The following is a 22,388-nucleotide window of genomic DNA, read 5'->3' on the forward strand; positions in this document are numbered from 1 at the left end:
ACTGTGATAATTTTTATTCCAGTGTGCCCCTGTTTAGGCATTTGCATGCTGCAAGGACTGGGGCATGTGGTACCATGCGCAAAAACAGAATTGGTTTTCCACAGCAATTAGTGGGGAAGCGCATGGTAAAGGGGGACTCCTGTGCTTATGCATCTGAAGAATTGCTGGCGGTCAAGTTCAGGGATCGCAAAGATGTGTATGTGCTAAGCACGATTCATACCGCAGGAACAGTGGCAGTGAGGGAAAGAGGGGCAAAACTAAAACCTGGTACAAAAAGGTGGCCATTTATTTGTTACAGGTGGCCATCCACAACTCATTTGTGCTCTATAAAAAAAACAGAGGCAGAGACACATACCTGGATTTCCAGGAAAAAATTATTGAAGGCCTCATTTTTGATGTTCAGGACACCCGAGAATGCCCCCAGTCTGAGGATGTCACGCGACTGACTGAAAGACACTTCATCAGTCGGATTCCCCCAACACCAACCAGAAGCAACCCCCAGAAAAAGTGCCGCGTCTGCAGAAAAGACGGGCACCGCAAAGATTCCCGATATTTTTGTCCCTCATGTCCCTCACAACCAGGCCTGTGCATTGAGCCATGTTTTAAAAAATACCACACTGTTCTGAATTATTAGATTTTAGTTAATTTGTTGAAAATATATTTGCCCTAAACTACGTTTTTATTTTTCCCCTGATTTTACTCCAAGGGTGAGGGAGGGAATGGGTGGGGGGTGGATGTCATGTTTGATGTTTTCTAAAGTTCATCTGCTGGAGAGCTCCATTTGCATTAACCTGCAATTTCTTATTTTAGAAAACCCCAAAAAATAAATTCCCATTATACCCCTAGATGAATATTTTGAGATTTCTGCTTCAAGAGCAGATATTTTGGAAGTGTTATAGCAACTCTGTTGAGTTTTGTAAAACCAGCTTTGAAAAAAAGCGATATGTGAAATAATCTTCTTCTATCCTCCGCCCTCCTACATCTCTATGTGATAAATAAGGCCACATATTTGGTATCCCCGTGCACGGGAGAAGTGGCAGAATGTGAACGGAGATTAATTTTGACCGTGGTCTATACCGTGTGTGAAAAATGCTGGTATAAACTGACGCATTTGCTAAAAAATTGCTAATTTTATTTTGATCCATCTTATTCAAGAAACTTTCAGAAGAAAACTGGACTGTCTAAAAATATGATAAACCCCTTGAAGGAAACCTTGTGGGGTCTACTTGTGTGAATGAAGTCATTTATGGGGTGTTTCTAATGTTTCAGCAGCATTAGGCCCCCCAGAAAACAGTATGCGGCTATAAAATCAAATGCAAAATTCCTGGACCGAAAAGGCCAAAAAGCCTCCTTTTATGCCAAGCCCTGGCACATGCCCGCACAGTGAATAAGGCACACATATTTGGTATCCACATGCACGGGAGAAGTGGAAGAATGTGAAAGGAGATGAATTTTGGCCGTGGTCTATATCGTGTGTGAAAAATACTAGCCTAAACTGACGCATTTGCTAAAAAAGTCCTGATTTTATTTTGATCCATCTTATTCAAGAAACTTTCAGAAGAAAACTGGACTTGCTAAAAATATGATAAACCCCTTGAAGGAAACCTTGTGGGGTCTACTTGTGTGAATGAAGTAATTTATGGGGTGTTTCTAATGTTTCAGCAGCATTACGCCCCCCAGAAAACAGTATACGGCTATAAAATCAAATGCAAAATTCCTGGACCGAAAAGGCCAAAAAGCCTCCTTTTATGCCAAGCCCTGGCACATGCCCGCACAGCGAATAAGGCACACATATTTGGTATCCCCATGCACGGGAGAAGTGGAAGAACGTGAAAGGAGATGAATTTTGGCCGTGGTCTATACCGTGTGTGAAAAATGCTATCATAAACCGACGCAATTGTTAAATTCTTGCATTTTTTTCCAATTTTGCCCACTTTAGAGAAAAAAAAAAAAACTATATATACTGACAAATGCCACTAAAACAAAGCCCTATATGTGCTTTAAAAAGAGTGTAAAATTCAAAGATGAACTTTATTCACCTGCTGAGTTATAGTCATCTAAAGAAGCGCATAGCAAAATTGTGAAATTTGCTCTGGTCATATAGCTGTAAAACAGCCTAGTCCTTAACCGGTTAAAGTGGATTTCCACCCAAAATGTAACATTTAATATCCGTAAATCACAAGTTAGAGCAACAGTCTGAATTTTGTCATTCTGTTTTTTTTTTAATTCAGAGATGTGGACGTTTTACAGTTTCGTTGCGACGGCAATTTTTGCAAAAGTGACAACAGGACGTGCAGCCATATTGGTTGGTTGTCACCTTTGATAAGCTGTCATTTCGTCAGCATGTTCTGTTAATATCAATGAGATAGTTTTACCATCAGTATCTGAGCAGTACCAATATGGCTGCACTTCCTGTTGTCCGTTTTGCAAAAATGTCCGCCACATTTGCTGCTCTAGTTTCCGATTGTCCAATATTTGGTCATTTTATGTTTTATTGGATGGAAATCCTTATTTCAAACAGGAGAGGCTTCTGATGTCGCATGGTTGCCTAGGAGACTGGTCACTTTAATTCATAACATTTTTCAAGATCTCTGCTTGCTACCAGTCAATGGAAATGTTCTTGTTTACATTTTGTCCTCAACTAGTGATAAGTTTACAATGTATCCGGTGTATTCAATCCGCTATGAGCTAAGCACAAAGCTCTTTCGTGTCCTGGACTCCAGTCTGATAACTCTTAACTACACTGTTACATTGCTGCAAACTCTCAGCTGTGTAAGCAGGTTTACAGACAGCTGTGTCTAGGCTTTTCTTCAGCTGGGCAAAAATTCAGTTGCTGTCCTAGCCTAAAGCAGAGCGGTTTATTGGTGCCTCGCAGCACCTGGGACTCACGCCAAGAATGTTTCTGTTCACTGACCGCAAGCATATATTGTGAAAGTGGTGATGGACTGAAAAACAAAGTATATTCGAAGGTTGCAGAATTAAATATTAAGCTTAATTTACATAACATTTAATAACCTCTTTAGGGCGGTGTTCAAATCTACGTAGAAGGCTCTATTATGAGCCTATGAAGAAGATTCCGGCAATAATCCCCGACAAAATAGCGATATTTTGTCCGGTAAAGTGACGGAAGCCATGATGGAATCCCGATGGAATCGATTAAAGTCAATGGGTTCCGTCTGGCGCTGTTGGTGACTGATCTTGCCCTTCCATTATTTTCATTTTTCTGTTCCCATGACTGTCCAGAAAAACTGAAATAACCATGCAGATGTGAACAAAGCCTAAGCTAGTCAAAACCACACATTTATACACGAACACTCAGAGCTATATATATGATTCAATGTTCTCTTATGCAGCATTCCATTTTATACTCCAGTCACATCCAGAGCTGCGTTCAGATTTCTGAATATATAATTTTTTTTATTTATAGAATGACCTCAGTGAGAAGGAACAGAGATGGGGAGCAAAAACCGTCGAAGGATCTGGGCACCAGGAACACATCAAGTAAGTAATTCTCACCGCAAATATCCACCATTCATTACATTGTATCAGAAAGTCCCTGCCTGAAATCTCTCATACTCTGCGCTAATTACAGATGCAGAATAGCAGTGGAGCCCAACAAATGAAAGGTGATCTGAATTTGGCTCCTCAGCATTGTGGGCTTCTGGCGTGTGCCCACAGTAAATAATCGGGTCTTCCTGGCAGGCCTTTTGTGTTGACAGATCCATATCTGCATAGGGAGTAGAGCAGAAGTGGCTCTTGTACAATCCGTACGGGACATCCATTTAAAGGGGAATGGATAAAACTGTAGTAAGGGGTCCTACCAAGTCCATCAGGGCGGGAGGCACTCATTGCACCAAGTTATAGGGTCCCGAATAGGGAACCCCTCTCTTTGAGATCCATATGCTCTAACAGGGCGTTCTGACAGGTTTTATCTAGTCAGGACTACCTTTTAGGTAGAGCTGCCCTCTGTTTGGAACACCTTTCGATTTGTCAGGGTGGGGAGCGGGTACGTAGCGCAGCGCTCATTCTGGATAACCCAGCGGATGCATGTATTATTAGGACGGGTCGTGGATATCCGGGCGTGTTGTATAATTCATCATTTCAACGGCAGCACTGCAGGAGCGATGAGTACCTGGAGGCTGCTTTCCCCAGCAATAACAGCTGATCGCTAGTCATGTGGTGCCAACCATAAGAAAATCAGGACAACACTTGTCCTATTGGAGCGCACATGCATCAGTCCTCCACTCCAGACCCCCCTATTAGGTCGGAGAGTTGCTGCAAAGAGCAGCTCCAGCTTTGTAGGACATCCCATGTATTACATGGCTGCCCATTCATTTGACTGGACGCCATATTATGCCACATTTCCGATGCAGCATTCTCCGCAACAAAAATAGGCACCCCGCTGCCAGCTGGTCGTCATTTAAAAATGGTCTTGTCCAAATTGGACATTTCCTCTGACTAAGAACTGCTACATTTTATATATTGGGTCATTGGGAGTCGTATAGCATTGTCATATTGGATTTTTCGTTTTATCTTTCCTTTAGCATCCATACATTGAGGGAAAATGTCTCCCAAGAGCACCAGTCCCTGAAGCTACAAGAGCTGGATGATGGACCCAAAGCCTCTCATGGTTATGGAGGAAAGTTTGGTGTGGAGCAGGACCGCATGGACAAGGTGAAAGGTGGAGCTCATGGCCCCAAATTCATCTACATGGCGCTTGCTACGTAATACATTTGTCGGAACTCATATAAAACGTGACACACTTCTGTTCCCTACGCAGCCTCATGACTGTTGGACCTATGCACCAGTATTTTGCAAAAAAAATTGCACTAGTCTATAATAAAGATGGCTTAATCATTGTTGTCACTGGCCTCGTTGCACATAGAAACCAATTAGAGATCAGCTTTCATTTCTTAAACGGCTCTGAAAGAATGAAAGCTGCACTGTAATTGGTTGTTAGACAGTATTCTTGTCCAGAGCTGAAATCTCACTGCATTCTCTGGTGGCTTAATGTCTGCACAGAACTTGTGCCTAGGGGTAAGCATTCTGAAAACTGAAGCCTTGAGAACAGACATTGTGTTTGTCCACACGTAACGGAATTGCTTCAGAAAATTTCTGTAGCAATTCCGTTTAAAGTAGCAGACATTCCGCGGCGGAAAAAACGCACCATTTCCTGTGATTTTTTTTTATGTTTTTCTGCAGAAAATGGTGCGTATTTTGCTGCGTTTTTCTCAGCGTTATGAGATGGTGACATCTCAGAAAAACGCAGCAATTCAGTCCACTTTCCGCAGCAGGAAATCTACGCACCGCAGGTCAATTTCTGGTCTGAATTTTTACGCAGCAGATGAGATTTGTTAAATCTCACCCACTTTGCTGCTACTGTATTCTGCGTATTTTCCGTCCGCAATTCCGGACATAAAATACGCAGCAACTCTGCTACGTGTGGACGAGCCCAAAATCCATCTGTCTCATCACAGTATAGGAGCTTGACTGCTGTCTGTTTCTAATAACATCCGGCAGAATTGTGAATGCAGCTCTGAAGTGTCTCTGCGTGTATATATGTACATGTGACAAGTGGGCTCACAGGCACAGAATCGCTGAGCCCGGCTGTTTAACCCCCTTCATCATTGTGATCGGTAGAAGTAACAGTTCTGTTAATGGGAGGGGGCATCTATTGAATAACAATTGCTGCCCCGGCATCCCAAAAACGGTGACTGTACTTTGGCAGACAGGAGTCTTAACAAGAACCCCAGATGTGTCCTGTGCTGTTGCCTGCTAGGGCATACCTTTGTATAATCCAGTAGGCCGCCTTACATGTAAAAATAAACGTATAATAATCAAAATCCCCTATTGGGACTAATCTATATATATATGGGACTATTATCACCATTGTTTTTAAATAAATACTTTTTACTTATTAATATTGGGAACTTTTATTAAGCATACATATGTGGTATCGCCATACTTATGAAACTCTACACAATAAAGTTAGCGTATCATTTAAGGTAAACAAAATGATGCCTAAAATTCTGTAACTCATCCTACAAATAAACAAGGCCTCAATAGCGATGTGGTCATAAAGATGAAGAAATTGCCGCTGACTGATTGCGGGGAGACAAAAATAGAAAAATTTATTTCATGAAAATTGGACTTGGGTTAATATTCGCTGCATTTAGGACTCCACAGGCGGCGTTCATTGTATCTGGCTTTGGCTGCGGTGTGTGACAACTCACAGAGCTGATGTTATAAGCCAGGAAGCCGCCTCTAAATGAGATGACTGTTTTAAAGGAGCTATTGAAGCGGCTGCCAGCTGATTCACAGGCCTCATGTTGAGCTTTCTCATGGATGTGCACGACGGCCTCTCTGTAGGGAACAGGAAGTGATGGGATAATCTCTAACTCCAGGGTTTGGCATAGCCACTTTCCTGCTCCTTGTTCCTGTCCTGTCGGGTCCGATTGGTGCGTTATACTGGTACAATCCTACAATAAGTACTGATTTAAGGCTTCCTTCTCCTTCTAGTCTGCTGTGGGACATGAGTACCAGGCAAAATTGTCCAAGCACTGCTCACAGTCTGATTCGGTGAAGGGCTTTGGAGGGAAGTTTGGCGTTCAGACAGATCGTGTGGATCAGGTGAGGTCATCTTATAGTATTTGCCATATACTCGCTATTCATGTTCCCGGCCATTAGGCTCTGTTCAGATCTTGTTTGTACAATTCTGTCACCCCATACACTGGGAAAGTCTCCTAAATTATAAGCGAAATCTATTGCCCTGTCTTCGGTAGCCCGTTTACTAACGTTTAAAAATAGTGTATATCATGTGGTGTACGTTTTGTTGTTTTTGTTTTCTTTGCAGGATCCCCTGTATTGACATGTGCAGTTAACTACGCTTTTCAATACAGTAAGAACAAAAAGCATGCCGACATATACTACCCATGCCAAATAGGACACTCTTTTAGCACGTCGGGCCCATCAGCGATCACAAACGTGGTGTGAACATAGCTCACAAAATACCCCAAAGTTCCTTCTTCACACTTTGCTGCATCAATACCGCACCATATTCCCCAAGTGCACGTTTTGCTAGAATACGGTGCGCGCTACACCGGTGTTTTGTCAGGTGGTACGCTATAGATGTGTCCCACACTCTGAATTTGATAGTCTATATCTGTTCCATCGTGTCCAAAAAAATAAATATGCACCCCCTGAGGTATATATATATTTCTTTAGCATCGCAGGGGGCGCCTTACTTCCCAGGATTCCTCCTCAGGCTCATATTAAGAGCATTGATGATCCTGCAGGGCAGGCTGTAAGCCATTCACTCCTCTCATCAACTTCTATATCTTATTCTTGGCTTTTTAAACATCAGATAACTTCAGAGAAACTCCTAAGGTTTTATCTCTATTTTTAATATTCATGTGAACGTCGTGATGAGTTCCCAGCACTGATTAAAGTGTCCATCCAGTTACAATTCCAGACATGTGCGGAGTCCTTCTTGGTGCTGGTCCAGGAGCTGACATTTCAATTGATAGATTAAAGGGGCAGTGGACTTTTGCATTCTTGGCTTCCCAAGAGGTAAAGACGAGACATAGACTGTAACGCAAGCCAAAGAGGCAGAGTACTCGGCAGGGCAAGGGTCACAGAACATGGATGTCCCCCCAAGAAAACCTCCTGCCGTGTCTCTGACGTGTCTGGCGTTCTCCATAGCTCGAGGTGCACTTTTAATGTGGCCATTAGTGTTCATTCCTCATTAAACATAATTGCAGCTGATGTCGTGTTACTTGTTCAGTTTCTTCGCTTTTCCTATTACAATACGTGTTCTCTAACCCTGGTTGTCTTCTACAGTCCGCTATGAGTTTTGAGTATCAAGGGAAGACTGAGAAGCATGCATCCCAGAAAGGTAGGGAGCCGAGCGCAGCTCTTTGATGTACAGGTAATCTGCAGAATCTCTGTATGACATGTTTCTTAGCACAATTGCTGAATTATTGGCGCAATACACACAGTGTAATTCTCCATCTTCTATCCGCAGAAATGTAGTGTAACCGTATCAAGAGCAAAGTAAAGTCCTGCAAGACATTGCATTTAAATAAAACATGGCCCGTACAATTCGTTACTTATCTTTGCTGATTCTTTAATTACAGCCTGTATTAAAGGTCCTAGTTGCATTTATAATTCTGTAGCCTTCAGAGCTGAAATCTCACAGCATTCCCTACTTTTGTTCACTGTCTGTACATCACTTGCTGTAGTAATTTGCATTCCTGGAAGTTTCATCTTTATGCCAGGTGCTGTACGGTAATATGACGTAAAATTATCCCCCCTGTATTATAGGGGCCCAGCTAAGGGCCTGTTCACATCTGTGTTGGAGGCTCCGTTAGCGGCCTCCGTCTCAGATCCGGCATAAAATACCTGAAACAATAGCGCAGCATGTAGCGCTGTTACTGGTAAAACCACAGACCCCCTGACTGAAAGCCAACAGAACCCATTAAAGACATTGGGTTACGTCAGTCGCCGATGGTGTCCATCGTACAATGAAACTGGCGCTCCCGACGTTTTCAGTTGTTCTGCTCTGTCAGAGGAGCAGAACGGAAAACAAACGCAGGTGTGAACTGGACCTAAGCTGTTAGGGTGTCACATTTTCCAGATGAATATAGACCAGAGAAAAAAATGACTTTTTAAATGGGTTACCTGGTTTAGTAAATCCATTTTTAAATACTCTAATAGGGACTTCTGAGTTAATAGAGGGGGTCGTCTGTTCTGGACCCCCTCATCTATTAACCAGAGTGGAGAGCGACCAGAAAGAGTATCTCAAACTTTACAATTCTTCGCTAATTTCAGTGTGCTCTCTGCAATGCCTCATTTGTCCTGTTGTGGCGCTACAGAGGAATTTAACCTTTGATGCTACCTCTTTAAGGGGAGGGATTCTCCTGTAAGATATGCAGCCACAAGAATTTTGGCATTCTGCCCCTGTTACAGTGGATCTGACACACCATAGGGTATCATTACTGTTACATGAGTTGTATAGAAGTGTTCAGATTTTACTTTTATTTGAACACAGATTGAATTTGATAGATTTCAAAACCATTTGCAATTCTAAGATAACGTGACTTAACAAATCCTTTCAGATTACACCAGTGGCTTTGGGGGCAAATATGGCGTTCAAGCTGACCGTGTGGACAAGAGCGCTGTCGGCTTCGACTACAAGGGCAAAACGGAAAAACATGAATCCCAGAAAGGTTTGTGTCAAAATGAGAAATGTGACTCGTGACGAGTAGCCTCCAACTAGGGAACGGAGACCTCGCAGAAGCCGAGGGGCACAGTCTCCCTGGGAACGATTGCTCATTTAAAGAGAACGCTGAAACATTGTTCTAAAGGAAAGATGAAGGGACAATGACATTTCCTTGGGTCCGTTAGATGTAAACGGGCATTTCCCTGATCCAGCTAATACATTTTATTTATTTTGTCCTAAACCACTTTTGCACACGTTTTGCGCTTTACAATGCCCCCCTTATAAAAAATATAAAAGGGTTGTCCATGCTGAATGTACACGGCATTTGCAGAGTCTTCCTGGCGTATTCAGCAGGAAAGCTCCCGACAGCATTGACCCCCCATCCACCCGACGGAGGCCAAAAAGTGTTCTTTTGGCCTCAGTCAGGCTGGTATACGTCGGTATATGTTTTTGTTCAACTGTATGGAATAGCCTAGGCTGCTAAACTATTTATACAGAGGCATCCCGCAAAAAAGTATTTAACCTTCGTTTTTTAACATGGGAGCCTATGGGCTACGGATTCCTCTGTACGTCTATACAGTGGAATCAGTTGGAGGTAGATGTCAGGAAATCCTCCAATATACACTGCAAAGAAAACGGGATGTACTTTCTTTCCAGAAACAGCGCCACTTTTGTCCATGGGCTAGTATTGCAGTTTTTCATTTTGAATGGGGCTGAGCTGCAATACCAGACCCAGCCCATGGATAAGAGTGGCGCTGCTTTTGGAAAGAATGCAGATGCCCTTTTTTTTCCACCAGATACAGAGCCATGACTGTCCATAGGTTGTGTTTCATATTGCAGATCAACTCCATTGAAGTGAATGAGGCTGAGCTGCAATGCTACACACAACTTGTGTACAGGTGTAGCACTGTGTTTGGAAGAAAGCAGCCACGTTGACGAAAGCTTGGACAACTCTTTTTTACTTGGATACCCCCCTTTATTAGCCAGAATGATGAGCCCCCCCTGGAAAGAGTGGCTCCCTCTCTGGGGGACTCTGCTGCGGGCAGAAATGTGTGGCCACTCGCTCAGCCCCTCTTCTATCTGCTAATTGCTGTGGTTCTAGGGATCGTGTGTGTGTGTGTGTGTGTGTGTGTGTGTGTGTGTGTGTGTGTGTCAGTCACTTCTCAACTATGGTATTTATAAAAATAATATTCACGGTTCTTCCTTTGCGTGTTTATAATTTCGTAGGATTAAGGGAACTTGGATGTAATCTGCAGGATGAGTGTATGAACACTTATTCTACATTAGTTTGCCAGGAGTAGTCGTGCTTGTCTGGAAACGGATGGTTTTTGTGAGGAGTGTACAAGTACCCTGGTAGCGTGGGGAATAGAAATACTATGTTTTGTGTGTCATCTATTAGAATGTCCAATAATTAATGTTGAAATGGAGACAGAAGTGGAAGATGCTATTGTGCCATTTTTCTGAAAACAAATTTCTGACATAAGAATTGAAAAGTGTGGTGTCCATGCTGAGCATAGTCGTCATCGTAACCCATATATATGCACAAGTTATCTACAGAGAGAAGTAATTTATAAAGATTTGGATTCTAAATGCGGCTTCATTCTTTTGTCTTTCTGCAGATTATTCCACTGGCTTTGGTGGAAAATTCGGTGTTCAGGCCGACCGTGTGGATAAGAGCGCTGTAGGATTTGATTACCAAGGAAAAACTGAGAAACACGAGTCACAGAAAGGTTTGTAATTCCGAATGAACACGAATACCTCTCCATACCCAACCGTCCCGTTTTTCGTAGCTCTGCATTAAAATGGGTGTTTCTTGGCAGTATTGATGATGATCTTGGCAAAGAAATGTGGCTTATAAGTCTCCTGACATGCATTTCTACACTAAATATGCTTTCTGGAAAACTGGTGCTAGTTCTGCTTCAGAAGTACACAACACCGTACAAAGAGCTTGTCAGGTCCATAGACTGGATGGGGAGATACTGAACTCTGCGATTATATAGTTTTCTATGACTGACTTGTTTCCGTATTTTCATGTAAAAATCTGTTTAACTGCTGCCAGGACTTATAGAGAGAGCCTGCGAGTCCTCCATCCCCCGTCCACTCGTAGAGAGCCTGCGAGTCCTCCATCCCCCGTCCACTCGTAGAGAGCCTGCGAGTCCTCCATCCCCCGTCCACTCGTAGAGAGCCTGCGAGTCCTCCATCCCCCGTCCACTCTTAGAGAGCCTGCGAGTCCTCCATCCCCCGTCCACTCGTAGAGAGCCTGCGAGTCCTCCATCCCCCGTCCACTCGTGGAGCGCGCCTGCGAGTCCTCCATCCCCCGTCCACTCGTGGAGCGCGCCTGCGAGTCCTCCATCCCCCGTCCACTCGTGGAGCGCGCCTGCGAGTCCTCCATCCCCCGTCCACTCGTGGAGCGCGCCTGCGAGTCCTCCATCCCCCGTCCACTCGTGGAGCGCGCCTGCGAGTCCTCCATCCCCCGTCCACTCGTGGAGCGCGCCTGCGAGTCCTCCATCCCCCGTCCACTCGTGGAGCGCGCCTGCGAGACCTCCATCCCCCGTCCACTCGTGGAGCGCGCCTGCGAGACCTCCATCCCCCGTCCACTCGTGGAGCGCGCCTGCGAGACCTCCATCCCCCGTCCACTCGTGGAGCGCGCCTGCGAGACCTCCATCCCCCGTCCACTCGTGGAGCGCGCCTGCGAGACCTCCATCCCCCGTCCACTCGTGGAGCGCGCCTGAGAGACCTCCATCCCCCGTCCACTCGTGGAGCGGGCCTGCGAGACCTCCTTCCCACGTCCACTCGTAGAGCGAGCTTGTGAATCCTCCTCCCCGCTCCACACACATTGACCACTCCCGTATGAGTTTCTATACAGGAAAAGCTAGTATGTGAGCGGAGCGAAGGAAAACTCACATGCTTTGAGTCCTGGCAGCACCTAAACCACATTTTACGTTACAAAATTAATGAATCAAATCATAGAGAACGATATATCCCTAAACTCTGCATCTCCCCTCTACACTATGCTGTCTAAAGCTGATCTGTTAGGCCTCCTATGCTACTTAATTGAAAGGAAGTCTCCAATATCCAGTGTAGAGCAGGAGGCGGTGCATGACTCAAGGATTCAACGAACACCAAAGAGAATCCCTGTGTCATGCTCCGCCCCCCCAGGACTTGCACTAAACATAACACAATGTATCCATTTTGCCCAAAGAATTCCTTTAAGGATTAGTTGACGTTGCTCAATGATTTACACACATCCAGTCATTCTATATAGGTTATGGTCTGTCCAGAAAATATAAGATTCAGGAAGGTGCATAAATATAGAGGCTCTGTATATGCTCCATGATTTAGTTATTTAAAAGTTGATACAGGAGAGAACTTGATGGTCTATATATGAATTATAAGATGTGTCTAGGTGAGTTTAATGACTGTATATCCCGGATACCAATGTTCTTATGTGTCTTCAATTTGTAGATTATTCCAGAGGTTTTGGTGGTAAATATGGTGTCGATAAAGACAACGTAGACAAGAGCGCTATGGGGTATGAGTATCAAAGCAAGACTGAGAAGCACGAATCCCAGAAAGGTTCAGTATTACAGCTTTTCTATTTTGGTTTATGTCCCTGGCCCATCATTGTGACCAGGGAAGGGCTCAGCCCATGTCTGTATCCCGCAAAGTGCTGCGCAATACAATGAATACCAGGTTATGGTATCGACCGGAGCGTGTGGATATGGACCCCGATACTTTCATTTTATTATATGTGAAAAGAACGAAAAATATCTTAACAAAAGAACTAACCTTCTCATTCTCCAGGTCGGATGCTTTGAGTTAACGTGGTATTTCTAGAGGTTTCCGTAGCTAATGGTGGCAGTATACATGTGTATATAAAGTTATTGATGTTGAACCGATGAGCTGGACTCTTCAAAACATCGAATCTGGTTGGACGCTGACTTTGTACATCAGTGATATTTCCACTTTATTGGTCGTATTTTATAATCGCAAAAAAAAAATTTCTCCCCCAAAAATGAAACCCCCAGCGATTAAAGCTTCTTGTAAAGGCTCCAGCACCCCTTTTATCAGCACTGACCTGTTGGAAGCTGAAACCTCCGGCAAACAGCTGCTATCACTGGGGTAAACTGCAGGTGGCACCCGTTTAAAGCGACTGTCCAGTCCGCACAAAAAATGACCTAATGTGCTTCTTCTCTCGCTGTTCCCTCGTTCTCGGTCCCCGTTCTCTTCCATCCAAGATGGCCGCCGCGTTCTCAGACTTGCATAGGGAGCGTAGTCTGCAAGTCTGAGACACGCCCTCCTCCTCCTTTACCGCCCTCTGATGGGCCAGCGCTGGAGAAGCGTCGGTGAAGGAGAAGGGAGTGTCTCAGACTTGCAGACTTTGCTCCCGATGCAAGTCTGAGAATGCGGTGGCCATCTTGGATGGAAGTTCGCCAGGACCGGGAACGAGGCAACGGAGCGAGAAGAACCAAAGGGATGCACACTAGGTAAGTTAAAATCATTCTACTATCGTTCGTTTATTTTGCCGCGACTGGTGGGTCGCTTTAAGTGGTTGGACAGCCATGTAATAAATGGTCGCATTGAATCCTTCAGGGAGTGACCTACACTTTGCAGTGGCTCTCCTCTCTGGCTAATAGGTTAAAAACACTCACCCCACCCATCCAATTGTCGCCGTGCATGGGCCGTTACACTTGCATAATGGCAATACCTTTATCATATAAGCAGCTGATATTGAAAATAAAACAACGTACAAATGACCCAACACGCCCAGACAATAACGCCATGTTTCACCTCTAGCGCCAAAGGGTTGAAAGGTTTTGCACCTTCAGGCAACTTTAAATTGATCCTCGAGCTACAAATTTGCTGTCATTATTTTTCAGCACCGTAAGTGATAAAATTCTGCTAGGATAAGTCCCATCCTAGTGTTTTGCCACAATAACACGTCCATCTAGCTATAATTGTGCCTTTTTTTCAACACTTTGAATCATCCATTTGTATTATTTAGTAAAAACATTTTACAGCTACATCGAGAAATGTGAAATGCTGCCACCATTGGCCTCTATGATTGTTGGAGATCTGAAGGGTATTTATAGGGTGTCTGCTGCCTGTCCCTTCACCATTTATGGACTGGTCCAACGTAACGTTCCTGTGTTCTGCAATGGAGGGGGCCACTGACCTCCTTCCCCCTGTCCTCCTGCTTTATTACCTGTTGAAACGTGTGACAACCTCATTTTAATTGTCTTGTATTAAAGGGCTTGATCTTCCAGCAAGACTTGTTCCCAACTGAGCCTATTAAGTAGAAACTGTACAATAGCCGATCTGATTATAAAATGTCAGCATTGTCGTGTGACGTTTGCGCTTTTATCATATAGGACCTAATGTAATGTGTATGCTTATTTGCATATGTATAGTGATCGGTCCTAACCTTATACATACCACAGTATATAAATAGTATACCATGGGATTAAGTCAGTATGGCCATTCATTAACCATTTTTATGGGGAAATAAAGCTCCATAATTACATTAAAGGCGTCCCTTAGAAAAAAACAACCCTTTACAGAGTTCAAAAATGTGAAATCCAATTTTTAATATCTTTCTCCTATGTTGAGCTATGGTCCCCTAAAATTTACAGGCCAAAACCCTAAGGCTGCACTACTGAGCGACTACTCGTTCCCTTCTGATTTCTGTTAAGTGTTGTCATGGAGACCTCAGGCAAATCAAAGTTGCCAAATACATCCGCGCCCCTACAGAACCACCACTATTCATGCCAGGTGGGAAATTGATCACTGCGCATGATGGAAATCAGAAGGAGACCTGTTATCAGAATCTTTCAGTAGTGCAGCCTCAGGCTTCGGACCTGTGAATTTATACCATGATATCTCGGCATAGATGTAAGATATTAAAAAGCGGTTTTCACGGTTTTATTGTACACTAGTCGGCCTTTTTAATGCCGTACAGACAATTGTTTAAGTCAGTTTCCATTTAAAAGGCTCACCCTAATCTAACGTCACCTGTCCCGCTGGGTACTAAGCCGCAGCAGACGTCCGTAACTGGTAACCTGTTTAATGTGCATGGGGTGTGTCTCATTTCCATTTAATGGCACGTGGATTTCTGTGTGTAGACTATGTGAAAGGGTTTGGAGGAAAGTTTGGTGTGCAGACAGACAGACAAGACAAGTGTGCGCTTGGCTGGGATCACCAAGAGAAACTTCAACTCCACGAGTCCCAAAAAGGTATTCTGTGATCATCCGCTCCTCGTAACGTGGTCCGCGTGCTTCTCTGTCCTTTACTGTCTAATTTTCTCCCGTGTCTCCCCCTCACTGTGTACTGTAACCCTATACTACTGTGCTCTGGGAAGTGGGTGCCTCATACTAATGGCTAGGGACAGATTCAGCCACATTACAATCTCTACATCCCGGTGATGGGCACAAATTGCGGTTCAAAACGTCATTATTTTTTTTTTTAATGTGGTTTTGCTATTTTATTTCTTTAAAAAAATATATCTTATAGAAATTGGTATTAACATAGATATGTAGAGGAATTTTCGGATACTTCAGTTCCTAAATTGAATTCTATATGATGATAAAATGTGAAATCCAATAAAAATGTAAACAGCGCCACTCCTCTCCATGGGCTGTTTCTGGTATTGCAGCTCAGCCGCATTCACTTGAATAGGACATTGCTTATGGGCAAGAGTGACCCTGTTTTCTGCTTTCCTCACACAAAAAAAAACATTTAACTTCCATTTAATTCTCTGCGGCCGGGCAGGGACAGTCACTTCTCCACTGGTGGCTGAGCATGAGACCAGCCTGTTTTAGGGTTGCTGCAGCTCTGACTTCTGATGTGTCCTTATTGATATGTCATAGAATTGCATTTGGGGGAAACAAAGAGGTGAGGACTATGTTCTTGGTGAGTAGAACATTGTTTGTAGACTAATAAATGGTATTAAACCAGATCTTGTAATAGGAAGAACATAGTATCCATACAGTCCTAGTGTTAAAAGATAAAATTCTGCCTGTAGTCGCCACTAGTGGGAGCTTGGGAGCAGTGTATGCAGTAAGCTCTTAAGCTCCCCCTACTGTTGGCATCAGGCAGCCAGAATTCTATCATTTAACACCATGGAGGAAATTTCTGAAAAGCTTTTATACCGCTTCTATGGCGTAGAAAAGTCGCAAACTATGGACCACGCCGTACTTGTGTAGTAATTTGCGACTTTTAACAACTCTCAACGCTTTTCAAAAGTGGGTCGGGTTGATCAGGAGGGGAACGGCCTCCTGTGGACTTACAGATTTAACATCATTAATTACAGAAATTGGAATAAGCGATGGCAGAATTCTGTGCCTGCTCATAGCAGGTGTAGATTTCAAATTCTGGTGAATAATGTCCAAAGATGCGCCAAATTTATTGTATTAATACCTTTTGGCGCAACTTGCTGCACCGCATTTAAGTTTAAGACTAATATATCAAATGACAGTCTTAGTAAAGAAAGGAGAAGGGTGTCATGAGGGCTGAGAGCTTGAAGTAACCTGGTCCTGCGCCTCCCCTAATTCCTGACCCTGTTCCATGAGTCAAGGGAGAAAACCGGGTAACGGGCGTATAAGAGGGAATTGCTGTAAACCGTCCTCTACTATATTAGCGAAGCTATACCTATATGGAGAACAACCAAAATCCCCTAATCTATATAATGAGAATAAACCCATAATGGTGTATAATGTATTAAAGAGGCTCTGTCACCAGATTTTGCAACCCCTATCTGCTATTGCAGCAGATCGGCGCTACAATGTAGATTACAGTAACGTTTTTATTTTTAAAAAACGAGCATTTTTGGCCAAGTTATGACCATTTTTGTATTTATGCAAATGAGGCTTGCAAAAGTACAACTGGGCGTGTATTGTATTTCGTTACATCAGGGCGTTTTTACTACTTTTACTAGCTGGGCGTTCTGACGAGAAGTATCACCCACTTCTCTTCAGAACGCCCAGCTTCTGGCAGTGCAGACACAGCGTATTCTCGAGAGATCACGCTGTGTCGTCACTCACTTCCTGCCCCAGGTCCTGCATCGTGTCGGACGAGCGAGGACACATCGGCACCAGAGGCTACAGATGATTCTGCAGCAGCATCGGCGTTTGCAGGTAATCGATGTAGCTACTTACCTACAAATGCTGATGCTGCTGCAGAATCAACTGTAGCCTCTGGTGCCGATGTGGCCGACACGATGCAGGACCTGGGGCAGGAAGTGAGTGACGTCACAGCGTGATCTCTCGAACACGCTGTGTCTTTGCACTGCCAGAAGCTGGGCGTTAACGAACAGAAGTGGATGATGCTGATTCGTCAGCATCATACACTCCCATTGCTAACGCCCAGCTAGTAAAAGAAGTAAACACGCCCCGATGTACACACATAATACACGCCCAGTTGTACTTTTACTGTAAACACGCCCACTTGGACTTATGGATGTAGACTTTACTGCATGTACCTGTAAAAAAAACCACAAAGGGCCAAGAAAATCATGTCACCCCCCCCCCCCTCCCCTATTGCATGAAGATATAACTACAGCAGCCGAACAGCCCGAGAACAATGAATGTGTGTACATTTATATGGTTTGTCCAATGATGGGTGTAAAATACCTTACCCGCACTACAAGCAGCACTGTCTGGCATCACACCCCGACACGCGTTTCGGCAGGAAGCCTTCGTCTGGGGGTCAGCTCTATGTTTTTAACCTGTTTCTTTCTTTTTTTTATTGTCCTCAATCAATAAATTTTAATAATTTTTGGTGTGTCAGACTCTGATTTTTAGGTTGTTGTCATATTAGCGAAGTTTCATCAATGGTGGCGCTCTGCTTTATATGCCAGGAGTAATTGTCTGTTCACTTATTAATCGAAAATCTGATCCGTACAGGGTAAATGTATCTCTGTATGTCCAAGATTCCTGATTATAGGGCGATATTACGTGTATTCCTGATTATAGGGCGGTATTACGTGTATTCCTGATTATAGGGCGGTATTACGTGTATTCCTGATTATAGGGCGATATTGCGTGTATTCCTGATTATAGGGCGATATTACGTGTATTCCTGATTATAGGGCGATATTGCGTGTATTCCTGATTATAGGTCGATATATTGCGTGTATTCCTGATTATAGGGCGATATTGCGTGTATTCCTGATTATAGGGCGATATATTGCGTGTATTCCTGATTATAGGGAGATATTGTGTGTATTCCTGATTATAGGGCGATATTGCGTGTATTCCTGATTATAGGGCGGTATTGTGTGTATTCCTGATTATAGGGCGGTATTACGTGTATTCCTGACTATAGGGCGGTATTACGTGTATTCCTGATTATAGGGCGATATTGCGTGTATTCCTGATTATAGGGTGATATTGCGTGTATTCCTGATTATAGGGCGGTATTGCGTGTATTCCTGATTATAGGGCGGTATTACGTGTATTCCTGACTATAGGGCGGTATTGCGTGTATTCCTGATTATAGGGCGGTATTACGTGTATTCCTGACTATAGGGCGGTATTGCGTGTATTCCTGACTATAGGGCGGTATTGCGTGTATTCCTGACTATAGGGCGGTATTACGTGTATTCCTGACTATAGGGCGGTATTGCGTGTATTCCTGACTATAGGGCGATATTACCTTCTCGTGAACTGTACTGGCATAGACCGGAATCTATAGTTTTGTCTGTGACTATGATCATGTAGTAATCTCTCTGCTTGTCTTTTAGATTATTCCAAGGGGTTTGGTGGGAAGTATGGAGTGCAGAAGGATCGCATGGACAAGGTAAATCCCTTTTATAGAAAGTAATGATCGTCTACAATTGTCTGGTGTAAAGGGTGATCTCTGCTGTCATGGTCTGTACCGGTGGCAAAGCAACACACAGACTGTTATGTCGGACACGTTCCACGTTAGTCGTGTCGGACACGTTAGTCGTGTCGGACACGTTAGTCGTGTCGGACACGTTACTGCAGTCACTCGCCGTTGTAGGGAAGAACTCGGCGGCAACTGGTCTTCAGGTGGGTTTCATGGCTGCAAGATGACATGGCCGAAGCTATTGACTGAAGCCACTGATTTAGCCATTGTGACATTACTATTTAGTTGTCTTAGGATGGGCCATCAATGTGTGGTCAGTGCGTTCCAACCCCAAACACTGATAACTGAATCAACTCGAGCCATCAATGTAAAATCTTGGAAAAATATTGCAGACCATAATATTTTCGGAATTGCTTCAATTTTTAATAATTCTGCAATCATGTCTATAGCTCTCTATTGTAGGGATTTATATAATTTTTATTGCTCCAATACATCTAATATAAAAACTTTGCATCTTTGTTGATCGTCTTGATTAAAAATGTGCTACTGTTTTTTTTTTCTATACAGCTCTTATGCAGACCCATGTGTCTCCATGGTTACAGACTACAAACAACCCATGTGTAGTCTGATCCTGCAGTCTTGTGTTACTCCACTTCTTCTGCCTCCTCTTCTTGCTAACCTACAAGCTAGAAGAGGGGCGCAGAATAAAGGAAGTAACAGTGTAGTCTAACCATGGCGACACGTCTGCATAAGAGCTGTATACACAAAACTGTATATTTTAAATAAGTATATTATTTTATAAAGCTTTTCATTGGGTGTCGCTTTACCGTACAAACCAATCCACTAATTGACGAATGACATTTGCACAAAACTGTTCATGTGTCGGACTTGTAACCCAGTATAGACCTTCGAGTGATGTCTGACGTCTATTTTCAGGCTGCTTCTTCCTTTGAAGATGTGGAGAAAGTAGCTCCAAGTTATCAGAGAACGCGGCCGGTGGAAGCCGGTGAGTAACGGCCGCATAACATGAACCTGACTGACCTGCATGTACGTTTTCATAAATGCGTGCCCAGAGATCTAAGCTATAGCAATGTCCTATACCGAGGCCTTGTTGACACCAGCAGTGGATCCTAAACAAAGGAGTATAAAGAAAATAAATGGGGGGGGGGGGGGAGATATTTACCAAAAGTAGTGCCAAGAAAAAGTGGAATAGTTGGCCATAGCAAAAAATCAAATTTAATTTCCTACTTGTGAAAAGGTCTCCGGAAAATGAGAGATGGAATCTGATTGGTTGCTAAAAGCAACTACTCCAGAGACCCTTTTACAAATAAGAAATTCAATTTAATTGGTTGCTATGGGCAATTACTCCGCATTTTTCTTTGCACTACTCTTGGTAAATCTCCCTATTAGACTTTTCCTTATTTCTTTTAAATTTCTGTTTTTTTGCTGGAAAAAAAACATCAAAAGTGCAATGTATAATTCTGCTGATTATCCTGATGCCGGACGTCGCAGCGTGCCACAGGTTTATGTACAAATGACCGAATTGTCGTCCTATAGATTATAAGCCCCTAGTGACCGGGCTCTAATTCCCTCCTCTATTGGTTCATCCTCTTATTTGTATGCAAATTGTTCCTGTTCATTGGGCAAATTTTTATTTCCACTTGACATATTTACATAAAAAGCAAATAAAATGCGGCCAGATTCAAGAACCTGAACATTTGTTTGCAAAAATCAACGTGCCTGGGAATAAGAACCAGGATGGAGTCTGAATTATGACTGGTGCAGGGTTGTAACTGCAGAAAGGCCCCAAACCAGTGCAACCTGTGGATCTCCAGCTGTTATCTTGTCTCACATCCGCCATCAAGCCCAAATAAAAGGACATTTGTTTGTGCTGCCCCTGTTCTTCCCGGAATGCCCCCAGATTGCTGGAAAGAACCCGCTTAATGCAAAATTTGTTTACAATCTGCCCCTTTTGCGGTCTGATTCACCAAACTCGTTGGCAAGTATACAGCCTCTGGTTGCAGATAACTGTCCATTGGGGTAACTGCGTGACTTGGTCCCAAAATTCCTTATGTACGGAGGATCATGTAGTAAGAATAAGACCCGATCACTATTGATCCCTGTAGATCGCTGATCATTTTCGTAACACCGCAGGTCTTTGTGATGAGATCATTGAGGATATTTCAAACTGCCTTCAAGGAGGCCTGAACACAAGTGGAGGTTTTCACAAAGTATTGTCTGGTAATCGGCAGAGTAACTACAGGATTAACCCTTGTGTGTGTGTGTTGTGTGCTGGACATTTTATCTCAGAGGGAAACAAAGCCAGCAGCATACGGGCAAACTTTGAGAACCTGGCCAAGGACAAAGAACTGGAAGACAGGAAGAAGGCTGAGGCCGAGAGAGCACAGAGGATGGCGCGGGAGAAGCAGGAACAGGAGCAGGCACGCAGGAAGCAGCAGGTCAGTGCACTTAAAGAGACGCTCACCAGATTATAAGTGTCCTGTCTCCTACATAAGGAGATCGGCGCTGTAATGTAGGTGACAGCAGTGCTTTTTATTTAGAAAAACGATCTATTTTTACCACGTTGGGAGCAATTTTAACTTTATGCTAATTAGTTTCTTAATGCCCAACTGGGCGTGTTTGTACAATGCCCACTTGGTCTAAAGTAAAGAGGAGTGTATGACGCTGACCAATCAGTGACCAATCAGCGTCATGCACTTCTCTCCATTAATTTAGTCATCGCATAGTGACACTGCGTTGTTCGCTATGTGCTGTCTTATACTGACATATTAACGTTACTGAAGTATTTAGACAGTGAATAGACATTCCTTCCAGCCAGGACGGGATGTCTATTCACAATCCCGACACTTCACTAACGTTTCTGTGGTACTTACAGCAGACCAAAGCGTAATCTCGCGAGATCACTCTGTAAATGACAGGTTACAGCGAGATTACGCTTTGCTCTGCTGGAAGTACCACAGAAACGTTAACGAATCTGTAGATTCACGTCCTTTTCGCACATACCCCGTGCTGCCAGGGCATGAATATACAGATCTCTGTTCCAGCCAGCATAGCGCTGTGAAAAGCGCTGGGACGCCGGCTGTGTCGGTGTCAGTGTCCCTGGTTCCCCAGCAACCTGCTCACTGACAGCTGACGATTGGTTTGGCTACAGAGAAAATGATCACCGTTATTAACTGCTTCCTGACTGTCCACAGTAAATTCACGTCGGCGCTTGCTGGGCTTGCTTTTTCTCCTATACTAAGTCTTTTCTTATAAGAAAAAAAATAAAACGTTAAAGTACACATATTTGGTATCACCGCGTTCGTAACGACCCCAACTATAA

General features: G+C 43.7%; 1 protein-coding gene across 2 annotated transcripts in view; it reads left to right on the forward strand.

The window, feature by feature from the left end:
• Positions 1 to 22,388, forward strand: part of CTTN (cortactin) — a 38,211-nt gene that overhangs the window by 10,905 nt on the left and 4,918 nt on the right. Inside the window, exons 3-13 of one of the 2 annotated variants that reach the window (XM_075837977.1) lie at positions 3,428 to 3,501; positions 4,545 to 4,674; positions 6,520 to 6,630; positions 7,840 to 7,894; positions 9,117 to 9,227; positions 10,840 to 10,950; positions 12,686 to 12,796; positions 15,343 to 15,453; positions 18,960 to 19,015; positions 19,982 to 20,051; positions 21,356 to 21,504. In XM_075837977.1, coding sequence (XP_075694092.1) covers positions 3,428 to 3,501; positions 4,545 to 4,674; positions 6,520 to 6,630; positions 7,840 to 7,894; positions 9,117 to 9,227; positions 10,840 to 10,950; positions 12,686 to 12,796; positions 15,343 to 15,453; positions 18,960 to 19,015; positions 19,982 to 20,051; positions 21,356 to 21,504 — 1,089 coding nt within the window. The remainder of the gene's footprint in view (positions 1 to 3,427; positions 3,502 to 4,544; positions 4,675 to 6,519; positions 6,631 to 7,839; positions 7,895 to 9,116; positions 9,228 to 10,839; positions 10,951 to 12,685; positions 12,797 to 15,342; positions 15,454 to 18,959; positions 19,016 to 19,981; positions 20,052 to 21,355; positions 21,505 to 22,388) is intronic. The other variant, XM_075837978.1, reaches the window with a different exon arrangement.

The sequence above is a fragment of the Rhinoderma darwinii genome, chromosome 9 (genome assembly GCF_050947455.1).
Source record: "Rhinoderma darwinii isolate aRhiDar2 chromosome 9, aRhiDar2.hap1, whole genome shotgun sequence".
NCBI classification, from domain to species: Eukaryota; Metazoa; Chordata; class Amphibia; order Anura; family Rhinodermatidae; genus Rhinoderma; species Rhinoderma darwinii.